The sequence below is a fragment of the Clupea harengus genome, chromosome 18 (genome assembly GCF_900700415.2).
Source record: "Clupea harengus chromosome 18, Ch_v2.0.2, whole genome shotgun sequence".
In the NCBI taxonomy this organism is placed as follows: Eukaryota; Metazoa; Chordata; class Actinopteri; order Clupeiformes; family Clupeidae; genus Clupea; species Clupea harengus.
The window spans coordinates 13,380,470-13,398,560 of NC_045169.1; the positions used below are offsets into that span (position 1 = coordinate 13,380,470).

General features: G+C 41.1%; 1 protein-coding gene across 2 annotated transcripts; it reads right to left on the bottom strand.

The window, feature by feature from the left end:
- Nucleotides 1-966: 966 nt before the first annotated feature.
- Nucleotides 967-12,510, bottom strand: LOC105899558 (myosin heavy chain, fast skeletal muscle-like). Of its 2 annotated transcripts, XM_031584824.2 has the most exons (38): nt 12,295-12,510; nt 12,051-12,194; nt 11,808-11,964; nt 11,682-11,709; nt 11,476-11,587; nt 11,286-11,378; nt 11,133-11,196; nt 10,943-11,041; nt 10,750-10,853; nt 10,493-10,631; nt 10,102-10,220; nt 8,303-8,452; nt 8,034-8,204; nt 7,641-7,941; nt 7,464-7,534; nt 7,290-7,377; nt 7,086-7,203; nt 6,867-6,990; nt 6,613-6,749; nt 6,104-6,359; nt 5,733-5,975; nt 5,460-5,636; nt 5,234-5,379; nt 5,031-5,121; nt 4,550-4,939; nt 4,117-4,362; nt 3,828-4,024; nt 3,538-3,721; nt 3,240-3,405; nt 2,975-3,099; nt 2,552-2,860; nt 2,264-2,467; nt 2,044-2,169; nt 1,789-1,959; nt 1,595-1,699; nt 1,416-1,511; nt 1,180-1,311; nt 967-1,086 (listed from the first exon to the last, which is right to left on the bottom strand). In XM_031584824.2, exons 1-38 carry the CDS (start codon nt 12,496-12,498, stop codon nt 1,066-1,068), a joined length of 5,808 nt encoding a protein of 1,935 aa, XP_031440684.1. In that variant the 5' UTR covers nt 12,499-12,510; the 3' UTR covers nt 967-1,065. The 2 variants fall into 2 exon arrangements, with proteins under 2 accessions (XP_031440684.1, XP_031440685.1); XM_031584825.1 differs by lacking the exons at nt 1,416-1,511; nt 1,595-1,699; nt 1,789-1,959; nt 2,044-2,169 and having other exon boundaries at nt 2,304-2,467.
- Between the last annotated feature and the right edge of the window lie 5,581 nt (nt 12,511-18,091).

Consider the following 18,091-nt stretch of genomic DNA (forward strand, 5'->3'; position numbering starts at 1 on the left):
AGAGTGATGGGGAGAGAGGAAAGAGGTGTGGAGGAGAGAGGTGGATAAAGAAGGGAGAGAGTGATGGGGAGAGAGAAGAGAGGTGTGTAAAGAAGGGAGAGTGTGATAGGGAGAGAGGAGAGAGGTGTGTAAAGAAAGGAGAGTAGAAGACAGAACTGCATGATAGTTCCATGCAGTGTGTTGGTTATTGAACCTGTTGAGGACATTATCAAATCCAAGTTAGCCATTTTGATTTGAGAGAACCCAATGAGCAGGGACGTGCACAGGAATTTTGAAGGGCAGTTGCTCTGCCCTGGAAAAAAGGGGCAACACGTTAATTTTTGTCACCACCGCTGCCACGCCCCCGTCCCCTGGACGCATATTTTGCCTATATCATTTTGAACTCTAACTAACCGCCGCCACCACGCCCCCGTCCCCTGGACGCTTATTCCGCGATTATTTTATCAAGGCATACATGACGTTCTGCAGCCGTAATACTATTTCAAATATATATATATATTTCCTTCGGAGGGGCCACTTCAGTCGAGGATGGCAAATGGGCAGTTGCCCGAGCAACCTTAGCCCCCTCCTCTGCACGTCCCTGCCAATGAGATGGAAGAGCCAAACAAAAACATATATGGTAAAATATCAGAACTGCACATTTGAAATGAAATTTGTTCAAATCCCTCATATGTGATCCCTGTGATTGACATGCAGTTTAGGATGAAGCCCTTCTAGTTCAGTATGCAAAATATGATCTCTAGGTTGGACGTTAGCAGACCTTCTCTGATGTGTTAGAATTCTGATGTAGCTCAACAGCTAAATTAGTCTCACATAAGTACCAAGGACCGTGAGATCTGTTGAATGATTGTGAATGTGAAAACCGGTTGGTAAGATAGAGGCAGTTTCCTATAGAAAAAAGCTAGAAACTTCAACCTCCTGACTAAAGTTTATGAATGAGCCATTCAAAAAAGACACAAAGAAATATTAAGTCAAATAAATATTTATTAGGGAATATACATTGTTAGAGTAGTCACATTAACCAGGATTTTTAATCCAGATGAAAGTGACATGGATTCAGAGAGTTTATTCTGCAGCCTCTTTGCCCTTTAAAAAAGAACAAATAAAATGAATTAACTAGATGGCAAATAAAAGTTTATTTGGGAAATAATAATATTTCTTCATAAAACATTATCTCACCTTTCCGCCATCGCGGCCCTTGGCCCTGAGCTTGTTGACTTGGGACTCAGCAATGTCAGCACGCTCCTCAGCCTCCTCCAGCTCATGCTGCACCTTCCTGCACTTGGACAGGTGAGTATTGGCCTGTTCCTCCTGTTGTATATGAAATTGAGTGCAATTAAAACAGAAAAACGAAACAAGAGTCAATGTAAAGTAGCAAATATTTTCCTGTATAGCAAAGGCAGAAAAATACTCACAGCGTCCTCAGCCTGCCTCTTGTAGGCCTTGACCTTCAGCTGCAGCTTGTCAACCAGATCCTGCAGTCTGGTGACGTTCTTCTTGTCCTCCTCAGTCTAAAGAGAAAAAGTTTGTCCAGGACTGTCCTCCCCTCTTACATTTTGCATGCAGTTCTAGAGAAAGAGGAGAGCTTTCTTACCTGGTAGGTGAGCTCCTTCACCCTCCTCTCGTATTTGCGGACTCCCTTGACAGCATCAACGCCACGTCTCTGTTCACCCTCAACCTCACCTTCCAGTTCACGAACCTTAAAAAAATATTTCCATTTCAAATACTGACCCCTGTTTTGTTATGATGAGTTAAACATATTCATTCAGAGTCATATTTGTTACCTACCCTGGACTCCAATTTCTGGAGCTGTTTCTTGCCACCCTTCATGGCCAGATTCTCTGCCTCATCCAGGCGGTGCTGCAGATCCTTGACGCTGACTTCCAGGTTCTTCTTCATCCTCTCCAGATGAGAACTGGTGTCCTGCTCCTTCTTCAGCTCCTCTGCCATCATGGCAGCCTATATGATGGAAAAGTGTATTTTTAAATAATTGAAATAACAGTACTTTTAAATATTATGCTCCGTTTCAGAAAAAAACCTTACATCAGTGATGGCTTTCTTGGCCTTGTCCTCAGCATTTCTTGCCTCCTGGACGATGTCATCAACTTCACCTTGGACCTGAAGGAAGTCAGTCTCAAGCTTCTTCTTGGTGTTCAGCAGACTGGTGTTCTAGTGTGGAAAAAGAAACAACATCAGTTATATTTTGAATGCTGGAACTGTTTGTTTTATGTATCGGTTTAAACAACCTTTTTTTATTTTTTACCTGGGAGTGGAGGAGGCCAAGACGCTCACTGGCATCACACAGCTCCTGCTCAGCCACTTTGCGGCCTCTCTCTGTCTGCTCCAGGGCAGCTCTAAGCTCCTCAATCTCAGCCACCATGAGGCCGTTCCTGCGCTCAACCATGGCAGCCTGCTCCTTCATGTCTTCCTGTCCTCTGACAGCATCATCAAGGTGCAGTTGAGCATCCTGGTTGACAGAGAAATGTATGGTGCTATAATCCATTGGTGTGAGCACTGTAATATCAAGACACTGAATATTTTTACTACTGACCTTGAGCTGACCCTGGACGGTCCTCAGACTTTTCTGGGACTCAGCAGCCTGGCGGTTGGCGTGGCTCAGCTGAATCTCCATCTCATTAAGGTCTCCCTCCATCTTCTTCTTGATTCTCAGGGCATCATTCCTGCTCCTGACCTCAGAGTCCAGGGTGCTCTGCATGGAGTCAGTCACCCTCTGGCTATTCCTCTTAATCTGCTCCATCTCCTCATCCTTCTCTGCAAGCTTGCGGTCAACCTCACCCTTGACCTGGTTCAGCTCAAGCTGGACACGGAGAATCTTGGACTCCTCATGCTCAAGAGTTCCCTATTTTTAAATAGAGTGTAAAACATAGAATTTTAAGATATGACCAATTGCTTATTTTATTAAGATGTCCTATTGAATCTCTCCACTCCATCCTGTTGGATTTTGTATTTGTACCTCAGCCTCTTCCAGGGCAGTCTGGATCTCAGCCTTCTCAGTCTCGACAGTCTTCTTGGCCTTCTCCAGCTCATGAATGCTCTTTCCAGTCTCACCAAGCTGCTCCGTCAGGTCAGAGATCTCCTCTGCAACAAGACATTTAAAACCCTTAACACAAAGTCAGCATCTAGCAATGTATTATTGATTTGTATTCCAGGATAAAACATTTTTTTTTTAGCTTTGATTTGGTATTTTATTTAAGTATTTGAGGGCCATCTTGACTTACGTTGGAGATTCTTGTTCTCCCTCTTAAGAGTCTCCAGTTGGTCAAGAGCCTCCTCATAGGAGTTCTTCATCTTGAACAGCTCAGTGCTGAGAGAGCGAGCCTCTTTCTGGGCACCCTCCAGCTCTGCCTGACCCTCCTCATATTTCTGCTTCCATTCTGCCAAGACCTTTGGAAAACAGTTTGTGTCTTGGGTTAATTTCACATATAAGACACTGCTACCAAAAATCCATATGCTCATATTATGTTATATGAAGGCGAGCTTGTCCTACATCACACAAATTCCAGATAGAGGTATAACCTTGTCAAAGTTTCTCTGCTTCTTGTCAAGGTTGGCAGCCAGACCATTGGCTCTCTCCACATCCACCATGAGGTCCTCAACCTCACCCTGGAGTCTCTGCTTGGTTTTATCCAGAGAAGCACACTTGGAGTTGATAGCCTCAATTTGTTCCTCAGCCTCCTGTAGACGCTGGGCAAGCTTTTTCCTGATAATGCAATCGATTTAAGTTAGAAGATGTCGACAGGTTTTAGTAGACAACATAACAACCCACATCCACATTCTATGTGTTTCTTTGCCTGTTTGGTACATACTTGGACTCCTCAAGCTCTTCAGTGCGCTGGATGGCATCAGTTTCATACTTGGACCTCCACTGAGCAACCTCGCTGTTGGCCTTGGACATGCCACGCTGCAGCTCAGCCTTTGCCTCCTGCTCCTCCTCAAACTGCTCCCTCAGAAGGTCGCAGTCGTGGCGTGCAGACTGAACAGCGTGGGCCAGGGCATTCTTGGCCTGTTTGTGAACAATGAATGGTGTTCATTTAGGGCTTCACAGAATAGGGTTATGTACTCCAATTTCTTCATGTCATTCACGGGTATCAGTACCTTGACTTCCTCCTCATTTAGCCTCTTCAGCTCCTCAATTTGCTGAGTGAAAGCCTGTTTGCTTCTACTCAGCTGAGACACAAGAGCATCTTTCTCCTCAACCTGGCGGCCGAGTTCACCATTTTCAGTCGTTAGTCTTGCTCTCTGAGCACTGAGGTCGTTGACCTGGCACGCACCCTCATCACTCTTGGCCTTGATTTCACTGAGTTGGTCCTCAAGAGTACGGCACATCTTCTCAAGATTTCCCTGTTTGTGAAAGTAAAATTAATAAGCAACACAAAAGTCAGAAATGTTTATGGCAATTATTACAATTTTACTTGACAACATTTAATACAAAACGTACAAGAATATTTATGTTTTGTATCATTGTTTGCAGTTTGATATTGTTTGTAGTTAGAGTCAGCTAGAGCATTAAGGTTTACATTTCACAAACCTTAGCTTTAGCGACTCCCTCCATGTTGCTGGAAAGATCATCAATCTCCATCTTGTATTCACTCTTCTCCTTCTCAAGCTTCTGCTTGACACGCTGGAGGTTGTCGATCTGCTCTCCCAGCTCGGCCACGCTATCAGCCTGCTTCTTACGCAGAGCTGCAGCAGTGGCTTCATGCTGCAGAGTGGACTCTTCAAGGTCACGACGCAGCTTCTGGAACTCAGCCTCACGCTTCTTGTTCATCTCAATTTGAGCAGCAGTGGCACCACCAGCCTCCTCAAGCCTCTCACTGATCTCCTCAAGTTCCCTGGCGAGATCAGCTCTCTGCTTCTCAACCTTAGCACGAGCTGCACGCTCAGCCTCAATCTCTTCTTCCAATTCTTCAATGCGGGCCTATTGGTTGTTAAAAAAGAAAGAAATTATACTAAGAAAGAACAGGCAGATGATAGTAAACACTATTCGGTACTGAAGATGTGGAACAAACCTGAAGCTCCTTGATCTTTTTCTGGAGCTGAGCACCCAATGATTGTTCATCCTCAATCTTGCTAAGGAGCTGGCTTGTTTCAAAGTCCTTCCTGTTTAATTGTAAATTAAAATAGTTGTTAACGGCTGCTTATACCAAAAAAGGACTAAAAAAGGAGTACATGTTTGCATGAATCATTAGTTGCTAATAGAATTCTACATTACTTCTTCAGCTTCTCATCAGACTGCTGCTTGTCATTCTCCAGATCCATGACATTCTCCTGGGACAGTTTCAGGTCACCCTCAAGCTTTCTCTTGGCTCTCTCAAGGTCCATGCGGAGCTTCTTTTCTTGCTCCAGGGAACCCTCAAGCTGCAGATACAAAGCACAAAGTAATTAAGTAGCACAATGATATATGTGCATTTCTTTACACAGACAGGCCCTTAACTCACATCATCCACTTGCTGTTCAAGCTTAGTCTTGGCCTTGGTCAGAGTGTTGACTTTGTCTTCCTCTGCCTGAAGATCATCAAGAGTCTGCTGATGGGCCTCTTGGAGGGCTTTCTTCTCTTTTGTCAGCTTAGCAATGGACTCATCCTGAGAGGCCATCTCCTCTGTCAGGTTCTTGACCTACACATAGAATGTTTTATATCAATATTCAGTAAACCTCACAAAGACTTCTTGAAAATAAAACATTATTCTTTTTTTTTTTTAAAGAATATAAACCTTGTTCTCAGTGGCATGTTTCTCCTTCTCCACTTTGGCCAAGGTCAGCTCCAGATCATCAATGTCCTTCTTGAGCTCAGAGCACTCATCCTCCAGTTTCCTCTTCTTGGCAGTCAGCTCAGCATTGATTTCCTCTTCATCCTCCAGTCTCTCGGTTGTCTCCTTGAGTTTGGCCTCCAGCTGGATCTTACTCTTGATCAGACCCTCACACCTCTCCTCAGCATCGTTGAGAGTCTCATTGCTCTACAGTAAATACAAGATGAAATGATGAAATCTGATTTGTATTGAAAGCATAATTCTCAGACAGGTTAGTGATTTGAATATTGCAAGGATGTGAAGAATTGTTACTCTTTGTACAGTTATACACTTACAGATGACATTTGCAGATTCAGGTCATTCCTCTCTTGCACAATAGACACCATCTTCTCCTCAAGGTCCTTCTTCCTGGCATCAACCTTTGCAAACATGTCTTTGAGTTTTGCATGTTCCTCCTTCAGGGCAACCAGCTCCTTCTCAGTTTCAGCACTCTGAAGCAGAGGCTTGATCTTGTAGTACACCTTCATCCATGGCCAGTGCTTCACATTAATGAATGAGCGGACATTCATCTGGATAGTGAAGATTGCATCTCTGCAAAAGAGGTTGATTTGTTGATTAAACCGTGTTGAAGCTTACTGAATAGATCAGAGGGATTCTGTCAAAGTGATTAGTCCAGTCTTTTATATACATCTGTGTTGATGGAAATTATCTCTGATTTGTACGTTTGTACTTTAATTTATAATAGATTGGCAATTCATTCAACACAACCTATTGTATTACAATAAAAAAACCTGCAATGCTATGTTTTATTGAGCGTGATTCCACCAAATACATCACACATTACCTCCTTTCCATCATCGCGACAAACTCCCTCCTCATCAGGTATGCACGGCACAGAGCCTGAGTCATTGTGACCAGGGTAACCAGTTTCTCATCTCGCATCTCCTCAAGGGTACCAAGCAGACCAGCTTTGAAGAACACCTAAAAGAGAAGAACAAAAAATTATGAGGCGTGTGATTGAAGGCAGAAATGGACAATTATGGATTGTAATTCAATATGTATCCATAATAACAGATATAAGATAGAAACATTATCCACCTTAGTGTGTCCAAACTTGTACTCATCGTGATTAACATCGATGGATCCCAAGAGCTTCTCAGCAGCCTTCTTGTTATCAATGAACTGACCCTCAGGAATAACACTGGCATTCAGTACTTTGTATCTGTTGTCAATAATAATAAAAACATTATTTTCCCCATATAATACATATATGCAGTGTGTATTATAAGTTATTGTTGTATATTGTTGTATGTTTACCTCTGCTTGAAGTCAGCATACATGATTCTGCTTGGGAAACCCTTTCTACAGATTCTGATACCCTCCAGTACACCATTACACCTGAGCTGGTGGATGACCAGGAAGTTCTGCATATAACCTGTGAAAATACAGAGATGTAAAATGTTCAAGCAAATACAAGGTGTTGAATAATGGACATGTCTTAATGTACTAAAAGCTCTTTACCTGGTTTCTTAATTTCATTTGGAATCAGACAACGCACAAAGTGAGGATGGGTGGCCCTCAGGTTGGTCATCAGTTTCCCCAAGTTCTCCTGTTGAGGCAAGAATGTATACAATTTTAATCATAAGACAATTATTGATTGATTGATCATTTTCTTCTTGATATTAAAACACCTACCCTGAACTGTGAGGACACAGTCTGCATGGAGCCACCCTTCTTCTTACCACCCTTCTTAGCACCACCAGTCTCTGTTGACATACAAATAATGAATCGGATATGTGAGTTATATATGTACATAGAATCTAATATAAATACTATTTGTGTATTAGCCTTTTGACTTGAACAGGTTATTACCCTCAACTACAGGTGGGTACAGGACAGGCAAAAGTTTGACTGATGACTTCTGGTACAGCTGCACAACAGTGTCGTTCAGTGGATCCTTGTTCTTGTCCAACCATCCAGTAACATTGTAGTCCACGACGCCGGCATAGTGCGCCATGGAAAAGTGAGCCTCAGGCTTGCCTTTGGTAAGCTTGGGCTTTGCAAAGGCTGCGGTCTTTCCAAGATGCTGGGCATACAGCTTGTCCTTGAAAGTGACGTCAGAGGCCTTGGGGACAATGCACTCCTCTTCAAGGATGGCAAAAATACCCATGGGCTGTTGAAAAATAAGATTTCTTAGTTATAAAAGTGGACATCATGAAACTATACAAATCTAACACTGTGCTAGTTGGATTGATTGAAACTGACCCTTTCAATCAGCTCAATGCAGGCAGCCAAGTCCATGCCAAAGTCAATGAACGCCCAAACAATGCCCTCTTTCTTGTACTCCTCTTGCTCCAGGACAAACATGGTGTGGTTGAAGAACTGTTGCAGTTTTTCATTGGTGAAGTTGATACACAGCTGCTCCATGCTGTTGTACTGTGTTGGATACATATTCAAACATTATTTGAGAGTGGCACTCTTAAGTCACTAGAAACAAATAATGTTAGTGTAGAATCTCATAATTTTGTCCTCACATCGAAAATCTCAAATCCAGCAATGTCCAGCACACCAATGTAGAACTGACTTGACTGCTTGGTGTCCAGCATCTGGTTGATACGAATGACCATCCACAAGAACATCCTCTCATAGATAGACTTGGACAAGGCTGACACTGAGTTGTTGACCTAAAACAATATGTAGGAATTACTACTTACTTACTATGATGAGAAAAGGCAGGGTTTCCACTGTCATGGAAATCCTGGAAAAGTCATGGTGTTTTAAAATCCCATTTTCCAGAGCTAGGAAAGTCATGGAATTCAGTTAAGTCACTGAAAGTTCTGGAAAAGTCAAGAAATAATTATTTTGTTGACTGAGGTCTACTGAAATTAATTATGTTATTGTACTCTTCCATGGATAATGGTTTTGTTGTGCCTGATTCAGTCTCTACTTGAATTGACATACAGTAGCCTGTCTAATAGAAAAGTAATGGAAAAGGTTGTTATTTACTTTTCTTTCAGAGTTAAGGCCCAATCTGTGCTGTAAAGTATATCATTCTGTTTATTTATTAGCTTGTGAAGATTAATGGAGATTTCATTAAAGGTCCTTGAAAAGTTTTGAAATGTTGTCAATGATAACGGGTGTGAACCCTGGGAAAGAAAATACCAGCAGTAAAATTCTTGTCAAACAATGTCAAAATCCTTGTGGTCTTTAGTCAACCTTGTATGTGACATACCCAGGGATGGATTAACGAACGGGCCTACCGGGCCCAGGCCCAGGGGCCCATGAGCTCAGGGGGCCCCCAGGCCAGAGCCTCTGCGTGAAGTCACGTTTATGCATCTCTTATTTCTGGTTGAAAAAGGTGTATTTTGTTCATTTGCTAATGGCTTTAATTGAGTGTACCTGTGCTGTGTTAGAAAATGTGCATGTGCACCAGGGGTGTAACTATAGAGAATGCAGCCAGCTTGGAAGGTTTGTAGGCAAAGCAGACCCTGCTTTCTAAATGCATGGATGTCCAAGCGACGCTAGTTTAATGTGACAGTGATCAAGGGATGATTTTTTTTTGGACTCTGAAAGATACCTTATGCTATTTATTCGTTTAAAATGGCAAACCTGTCTCTGTCACGGTTTTCATAATTTTTAAGTGGAAATCGTCAGTAGCAATCTATAACACAATTATGTGCTTATCGTACATACACTATAGAAACTATTAAAAAGCCGATTCAATTAAATGAATAATTTCTTATTTAATTTGTTATTTTTGTCATATACAGATGTGCAATGATGATTGGTGGGTAATATGTATCTTGTTCGCCAATGTCAAGTCTTTATTTGATCATGTGACGAGACGATACGATATAGCTAGTTTAGGCGCAGAATCTGAACGTCAAGACCTACAAGCTGACTGAGCTGTCAGAGGCACAGTACACTTGCAGAACGACGCCTTTCAAACATAATGGTAATGCATGATTTTCTCTTTCAATGGACATGATAGCCAGCCCATTCAGCTTCTCCTGCCCCATGCTGCTCAGGTAGGTCTTAATCAGTTTCAATTAGGAAAAGAATCGCTTGGCTGTTGCCTTGTCACATGTAATGTCAGAAAACAATAGCAGGGCAGTGCACCAAAGGTGGATGTTACAGAGTAAACTTTGACCTGTTTACTTTCCCAATACAATAGCCAAAGTATCTAATTCGACCGTTAAATCGGTTTACCACATTGTTGGTAAAATATATATATACGCCTAATGGTGTTTGTGTGTGCGTGCGTGTTTTGCGAGCGCACAATTCTTTTTTTCGCGAAGGGGCCCGTGGTTTCTTAATCCGTCCATGGACATACCTGTGGCACAGTCTGACCCTTGGTGACATACTCAGTTCCGACTTTCACCCTTGGGTAGCACAGAGCCTTCAGCATATCAGCAGAGTTCAGGCCCAGGAGGTAAGCGACTTTGTCAGCATCTTAAAACAACAAAGCGCTTAAGTGAGTTATTTATATCAATATTTTACCCAGTAATGTCATTCTTAACCTAAATTGAGAGGCCACTAAAAAATAGAATGACAGTGTAGATATATTTACAGGCTTCTGTTGTAGGTAATACCTATAATATATTAATAACTATAATCAGAGGAAAGGTACAACTTGAAGTTAATATACATGCTGATCTATCTTTTAATGAAATTACTTCAATAAATAAGACTACCTAGTAGTTCAGTAGAGTTTTTAAACCTACCCTCAGTGCCATCAGGCTCAGCCTGCTCCTCACGCTGCTTCTGCTTGAATTTCAAATTGCCATGATGGAGCACAGCACCAGTCAGTTTGTAAATGGTGACTTTCTCCTCTGCAGTGAAACCCAGGATGTCAATGGCATCCTGCAATTACATGCATAAATGAAGTTTAAGCGCGTCATTATTTGTAATCATTAGTGTTTTTAAGAATGTAATTCTCATTGTATTCATTGTCCAGAAGAAAAACTCATGGATAGCTCACATCTGTGGCGTCCAACTCTTCTTTGTCATCAATGCTGGCCACAGCAATCTGACCCTGACTGCACATGGGGAAGTCATAGGGGTTGGTTGTGATGAGGCACATTTCTGTAGAGGGGGAAAACAATAATTTGTTGTTGCAAATTAATAATTACATGTAATGTTTTTTGATTGTTGGTTGAAATTAATATCCCTACCAATAATCTCAGGCTTGTGGTTGGTCATCATCTGGAAGAAGATGTGGTAGCCTCTCTCATCAGGAAGCTGGAATGTCACTCTAGACTTTTCCAGCAGGTCTATTTAGGTGGGGAAGAATATATTTAAACTTGAAAACATTAAGGCAGCAATAAAGTAAAAATGTTATATACACAGGATAATTATACTTACAAGTCTCAATATCAGCTTTAGCCAGTTTTCCAGTTGTGCCAAAGTGAATTCTGATGAATTTTCCCTGTTTTACACAAAATTATATCCTAAGTAATTTGATCTTATTAATAACCACAGAACTGAGGCCAGAGTTTAAATAAGAAATGTACTTACAAAACGGGAAGAGTTGTCATTCCTCACAGTCTTGGCATTACCATAAGCCTCCAACAGTGGGTTGGCAGCAATAATCTGGTCTTCAAGAGAGCCCTGCAAGTGGAAGAAACATTCAAGGAATATGTTGATATGAAGAGAATGTTTCTGTTGCTTTATGATAATTAGCACATAAATGTGTAAGGGGTCTGACCTGCATCTTTCCAGGTACTACCTCTGCCTTTTTTCCACTACTGACTGCAATTGTTGCAAAGTACTGGATGACACGTTTGGTGTTCACAGTCTTGCCAGCACCAGATTCTCCGCTAGATTAAAAAAAAAAATTCAGATAAGAATTGTGTGTGCCACAAGGTCACATAGAAGATAATGCAAAGTTTTAAGTCATGCATTGACACTTACGTAATCAGAACAGACTGGTTCTCCCTGTCTGTGGGACAAATGCAATTTTAGATAAATCACTTTTTTGAATTAGTTCATGAACAAATATGTAATTAAATCTTATTATTTAGTAAATGGAATGCTTACCTTGGAGCATAAACTGATAAGCATTGTCAGAGACAGAGAAAATGTGGGGTGGGGCCTCCATACGCTTCTTGCCTCTGTAGGCCTCCACCACTTCTTGGTCATACACAGGGAGCCACTTGTAGGGGTTCACAGTGGCACAGAAAAGTCCAGAGTAGGTCTAGAATGAGGAAATAAAGGGGATTGGTTTGACAGCGGTTTTATTTTTAACATAGTTTTTCATCTGTGAGAAAGCATGAAGCTTACGTAGATCATCCATGCTGCGTAACGCTCTTTGAGGTTATACAGGACAGAGGCTTCATTGAGGTGGGTCATCATGGCCATGTCCTCAATCTTGTCAAACTTGGGAGGATTCATGGGGTGGACATCCTCCTCCTTAAGAACTCTTTCCTAAAAAAAATTGGGTCAATTTAAAGAGATAAAGGCAAGAAACTTTCTTTTTGATGGAAATACTCAATCATTTTCTTAACTAAGAGCCTTGCTAACATACCTCCTTGGATTCAAGCAGTTCAACAGTGACTTTGCCACCATCTTTACTCTTGATTTTAGCCTTCAGGTACAACTCCTCCTTGTCAACTACATAACAAGCTGTCTTTGCATCAAAGGGCAGGGTTTGGGCCTCAAGTCTCTCCTTCTCAGGCTTACGGAGGTAAATGGCAGCCTTGCCATAAGTGGCCATGTCGCCGTCCCCCATGGTTGAGGTTTACTGTTGGAAAAAGAGGCATGAACATGTAATTTTGTAATAAGGAAGATTACAACCACGGACTGTAAGAAATATAATGCATCCTTGTAACATAGCATATCTGAAAAAAGTAAATTAACTAACAACTTTTTTTTTTTTTTTTTTTTGTAGGGACTGTGCATGAGGCAGTCAAGAGCAACAGTAAATATTTACATTTTATCTAATGTGGGAAACAGGTCATCATATTAAACTATGGGTATCTTGTTAAAACAGTCAATGTAGAAATTGGGTTGGAAATGCACCCTACAGGCGTGGGGTAGTGTAGTAAATAAATAAGTGTGTTGTATTATTATTTAGGGGATTTAATATGTTGTCTTTATCTTTCATCATGATGTATGGAGTGCAGTCTTTTTCAAATAGTCCAAAAAAGGAAGAAAGACATCAGATCTAAAAGTAGGTGTCAAAAATGTTTAAGCTGAGTGAATTGTCTCTTCTCTTACAGTATTTTTTATACGTGAAGTGATGTCTTCATAGAACCGCACTGAAGCCTGGTCAAAGGAGATAAGCCAGATTAGGTGATAACTGTCCAGCCAAAGACTGTGTGTACAGCCCAGAGATTTGGATTTAAGGACCAAATGTGGAAAATATGCATACCTATGCAACCCTATTTGATTGTGAAAGGTTATTATGACTGAACTGGGCAGGGGAATTTTGAACTATAGGCATATATTTCCTTTTGTAGCCAATTGGCTTGCTTGCTATTATTTGATAGTCTGTTAAAAAGCAGATAAACTTACTTGTTCTTCCCTGGACCAGATGAAATGTGCAGAATCGTCAAATAGTCTAAAATGATGGGAGTAAGAGGTCAGACAAAATATTAAATATAAATGCAAATAGTAAAAACTTAACAGATTTCACTGCCAAGCCAATCCAGCTCTCCCATGTTTCAGAGATCATCAGAGTTTAACATGCAGTCACAGCATGGCAACTTACCGTGCACTGGAACCCCCTTGTCTCTGTGGACCTCTCGGATCCTCCAAGTCCTTTATATTGTGACCATCTGCAAACTAAGCAGGATCCAAATTAGGAAGGATGGGAATGGTTTGGTATATTTAAACATCATGTCACGCATGCCATCACACATGTTATGAAATGAGCAGCACCCAAACTTAAATTTCGGGCTGTGGTAATGATACCTAATCTGGTCCATTTATGGTATTGACCTATTTATTAATAGTATTAAATATATTATGTTATGAACCTGTAATATTGATTATATTGGTGCATTGCTTCAAGCATTTAGGAAAACTCTGACATTGTAGCTGTGGATTAGCATTTGTGTCATTTTGTTAAAATTACATATGCCCCTCTAGTTAAACATGCAGCACTTTAAGACTCTTCATGTAGTAGTTTTAATTTTGTTTTGTAATACTTTGTTGTTTTGATTTGGTAATTAAAAAGGACATGATCCATGTCGGTGGGCCTGTTAATTCTTTAATTTAATAAAGGTTAAAGTAATACGCTTAGAACTGTTCATGAAATGTAATCTTTTTATGCCACTCACATAAAAGTTGTTCAAGGCCTTTTTTGGCAGGGGCAGAGATACTCAATTTCATTATAACATTCCAAAGATTAAAGAGAGAGTGATTTATTGATGTACTGCATGGGTTCTCAAACTTTATGGGGCCAGGGGTCCCCTCAAAGGGCAGAACATTTTCCAAGGACCCCTTCATAATCGCATCCCAAATTAAACCATATAGGCTTAAAGCTGTTAGTAATGTTATATGCTTTTGGACTATTCTAATCATATAGTACTTACATCACAAGAGTTTTAGATAGATAGATAATTGTATTACATTTGGCATTACTTGACAGTATGTAGGATAGATTTTTAAATGATCTTTTTGTAAAATGTGCTGAGAAGCTAAATAATGTTTACATAAAACATATTGATGGAATAACTTTTTTTTATCAAAGCAGATTGTAGGGTTTTCCAATAAAACTCAGATCGTAGCGTTTTCCAATACTGTATTGCAATAAATAATAAAAAAAATAAAACCTTTGGAAGCCAGACTTTTTCACGGACCCCCAGGCTATGCGTCACGGACCCCACTTTGAGAACCTCTGGTGTACTGTGACGTGTGTGTTTTAATTTCTTTCAAATCTTGTACACTTATCCACACTTTTGGGTTGTCCAAGAAAGTATACATATAGGCTACAGGCTCTTACATTGGAAAGGTAGAAATACTTTAAAAGTGCACTCAAGAACCAAACAAACAAACAAAAACCCTTTGATTCACTCGCTTGGCCTCATGACGCTATTTTTACTTCTGACCTACACCAGGGAAAGATTTTCAGGCAGTTGGCATTTTTATTGGAAGAGAGCCACTGTTGAAAAAAACCTCATATCAAATATCGACTAGAGTTTGCCAAAAGGCATGTGGGAGACTTCATGGTCAAGTGGAAGAAGGTTATGTGGTCTGATGAGACCAAAGTGGAGCTTTTTTTCAACAGTGGCTCATACACAATACAATACAAAATTACTCATTTAAGGTTTATTTAAAGTTTTTTACAACATCAAAGGCCGATCTTCTACCAGCCTATTGCGCCACATGAGCACATCAAAGGTCAATTTTCTTAAACAAGGCCTAGGGCTTAATGAACACATCAGAACAAAGTTGAGTTCAAATGAAAACAAATAAGCAATTCTATTTAAAGGTAATTTACATGAACACATGTTCAGAACAAAATTAAATTCAAATGAAGACCAAATTGACTTCAATTCTCTTCACAGATCACTGACACAACTTAACCCAGGCCCTTTGGCACAAATCACCCCAATCCCACCTTTTTGGAAAAAATGCATCATCCAGCAGTTTTGAGTTAAAATCATGCTAGCTATATAGACTCAAAGTGTAGCTTACCAAAGCACTAAAACATGTGTGAAATGTTTTCAAACTCGTCTATAACTGTTCAGACACAACAATCAAAAAACCTTGATCATAGAAATTTTACTTTGGAAGGCAAAAAAACAGTTTTTTGAACTTAAATGTGCTTATCTCTCATGCAATGAGGCTCTCTTCTTTGCAGGATGAGTAAAATGGCTGACTCTTCAAAAATGTGTGGTCATTTGACCAATTTCTTCTATGATTCCCTAGAAACAGGGGGTGGCACAATTTCCCCGCTGGCACAAATCACCCCAATCTCCCTTACATATTTTTTATTTAATTAACATAACTGTGTAGAAATCTGTCTTCACTGACATTAAAGAGGGCTTTTTTGTGTCAAAAAAGCCAACTTATATTGACCATTGTTGATTTATAAAAGCAATAAAAGGGTAAAACATCCAAGGGGGTGAATACTTATGGGAGGCACTGTATATGCATGCACATTCAGAATACCCTAAACCGTTATTATGAGATGTGTTGTTCAAACGTAATACTGGCAGTTGCAGTTGTAATGAGATTCATGTGAAGTACATTGTATCACTGTGAGAAGGTGAATTCTCCCCCTCCTCACCGTGGCCAAAAAGGGATGGTGCCCTTTAAGACTTTTGGACTCCACCTACATAATGGTTGGGGCTGGGCTCACCTGATTCCAATGTTGGAGCTAATTAAGCCAACGTGGCTGTGCCCTATTTAAAGGGTGCCTCATTTTCAAGAGGGAAGCTGGCTGAGAGAGACTTTGCAAAGAGAGGCATACGACAGTCAGCTACAGCACTTTGGGGAGAAACAGGTGCACTGCTTTCCCTGTTTACCGGAGTAAGGTGAAACAGTGCGTGTCTAGATGCGTGGACACTTTTAGCTTTGTTTTGTTCCCTTGTTTTGTATGCCTTGTTCTGTGTGCCTTGTCTGTGCTCCTTGTCTCTGTACCATGTTTGTGTGCCTTGTGTTTTGTGCTTAGTGTATGTAAGTATTTAGTTTCAATGGCTAGCTATGTACTTAGCTTCGGGCTTAGTGCCTGGGCCTAGTTTGGGGCCTGGCTTGGGGCCTTGAGAAGGTGCCATTATTTGGGCCTAATCGGCTAAGCAGGTGCCCAGGGTGCCAGGCACTGGAGTTCCAGTAAGTACGGCCTGAGTGTGGTTTTTGTTTTGTTTGTTTTGAGGGCACTGTTGGGGTTAGTCCCCGTGTAAATAAATATATATAGATTTTTATATGAGAACCACCATCTCCTGCACTGTTCTTCCGCATATCACCCCCTAGTCCAGTCGCCACATCCCCGAACAACGTGGGTTGACCGTCCGGTCCCTCACAATCACCTCTCTGCATTATACACTGCATCAAGGCAAAAATGAGTTTCATTGAACAATCACTACAAAATACTATGAAATCATCTAACACAACCTTGCCATGCACATATGTCAAGTATGTTGTAGAACAGATCACAGTCTCTATAAAGTCATGAGTTTTCCAGAGAAACAATTCCAAAATCTTAAGAAAGAAAATATTACCACACTGTCCTGCTGTGTTGGTTATCTGTGACTCCCTGGAAAAGCACAAATTTTAATTGAAACATAGACCTTATAAGATGAAATGTTAAAAGCGATTGAAAAACACACCTCTGTGAAGTCAAAAGAGATGCCAAACACGATGTAGACAGCATACTGTAAACAAACAAATTGAAGTATCCATGAACCAACCACAAGAATACAGGAAGAGGTATGCTGTGAATTGTTACAATTCCACTCACACACTCACATACCTCAAGGTTGTCACATGTAAACTCTGTCCAGACATTAATTTGAAAGGTGCTTCTTAAAGTTCTGGGCACGCGTCAGGACATTCTGACACCTGGGACAGTGCCAATGGCACCTTTTCATCTCCCCCCTCCACTTCCACCAAAACAGGGAATGGTGATACAGGGAATACTGTTGAGAATCATGGTTATAAAACAGTGGTGGACATGAAGCAGGTTTGCAGCAACAAGTGTATAAGGCCTGTGTGCAGGAGTGAGTGTTTTGTTAGGATAAACAGAATAGCTTGTGTGCGGGAGTGAGTGCGCAGACCAAGGTCAGGCCAGTCAGAGAGGCCTACGTGCAGAGAGGCCTGTGTGCCAGGCAGAGAGGCCTGTGTGTAGGGATGAAAGTCAGGCCAAACAGAGATGTCTATTTTCTCAAAACAACATCACACAGTTTCCACAGGTGCAGGCTTACAGAGACAGCCGAATATTAATTAAAAGGTTTATGCATAAGGGGATGCGGAATTCATCAGAGAGCAGGTAGAAGTTCCCACGAAAGAGCCTTGCCATCACAACCGGGAGGGGTAAAACATAGTGACGGAATATGCCCTTTAAATAGGTAGTGCGTTCGGTTTACCAGATCCAATCAGGATGACCCCACTGAGAACCTGCAGGAGGTCCGCACACACACACACAAATACTCAACATTTCCAACACAGCTACACACACCAGATCTAGTCATCATCTCCAACATGGAATACACATAATAATTCACCAAGAACACCCTCCCTCATAAACTGATCAAGCATGCACACACCCATAGTGTCCACACGAGGCAGCAGTGAATAAAATGGGTCACCACTTACCTGCACTAACCTCTATGGCCACAGGGAGGCAGAGAGTCACAGCTGTGGGTATGTAATGCAAG

Coding starts and splice junctions, on each gene's coding strand:
- LOC105899558 (XM_031584824.2), bottom strand. CDS start 12,498: ATGGGGGACGGCGACATGGCCACTTATGGCAAGGCTGCCATTTACCTC. Junction 12,195..12,294: donor AACTGCTTGAATCCAAGGAG/GTATGTTAGCAA, acceptor AATTTTTTTTAG/GAAAGAGTTCTTAAGGAGGA. Junction 10,221..10,492: donor TGAGCCTGATGGCACTGAGG/GTAGGTTTAAAA, acceptor TGTTGTTTTAAG/ATGCTGACAAAGTCGCTTAC.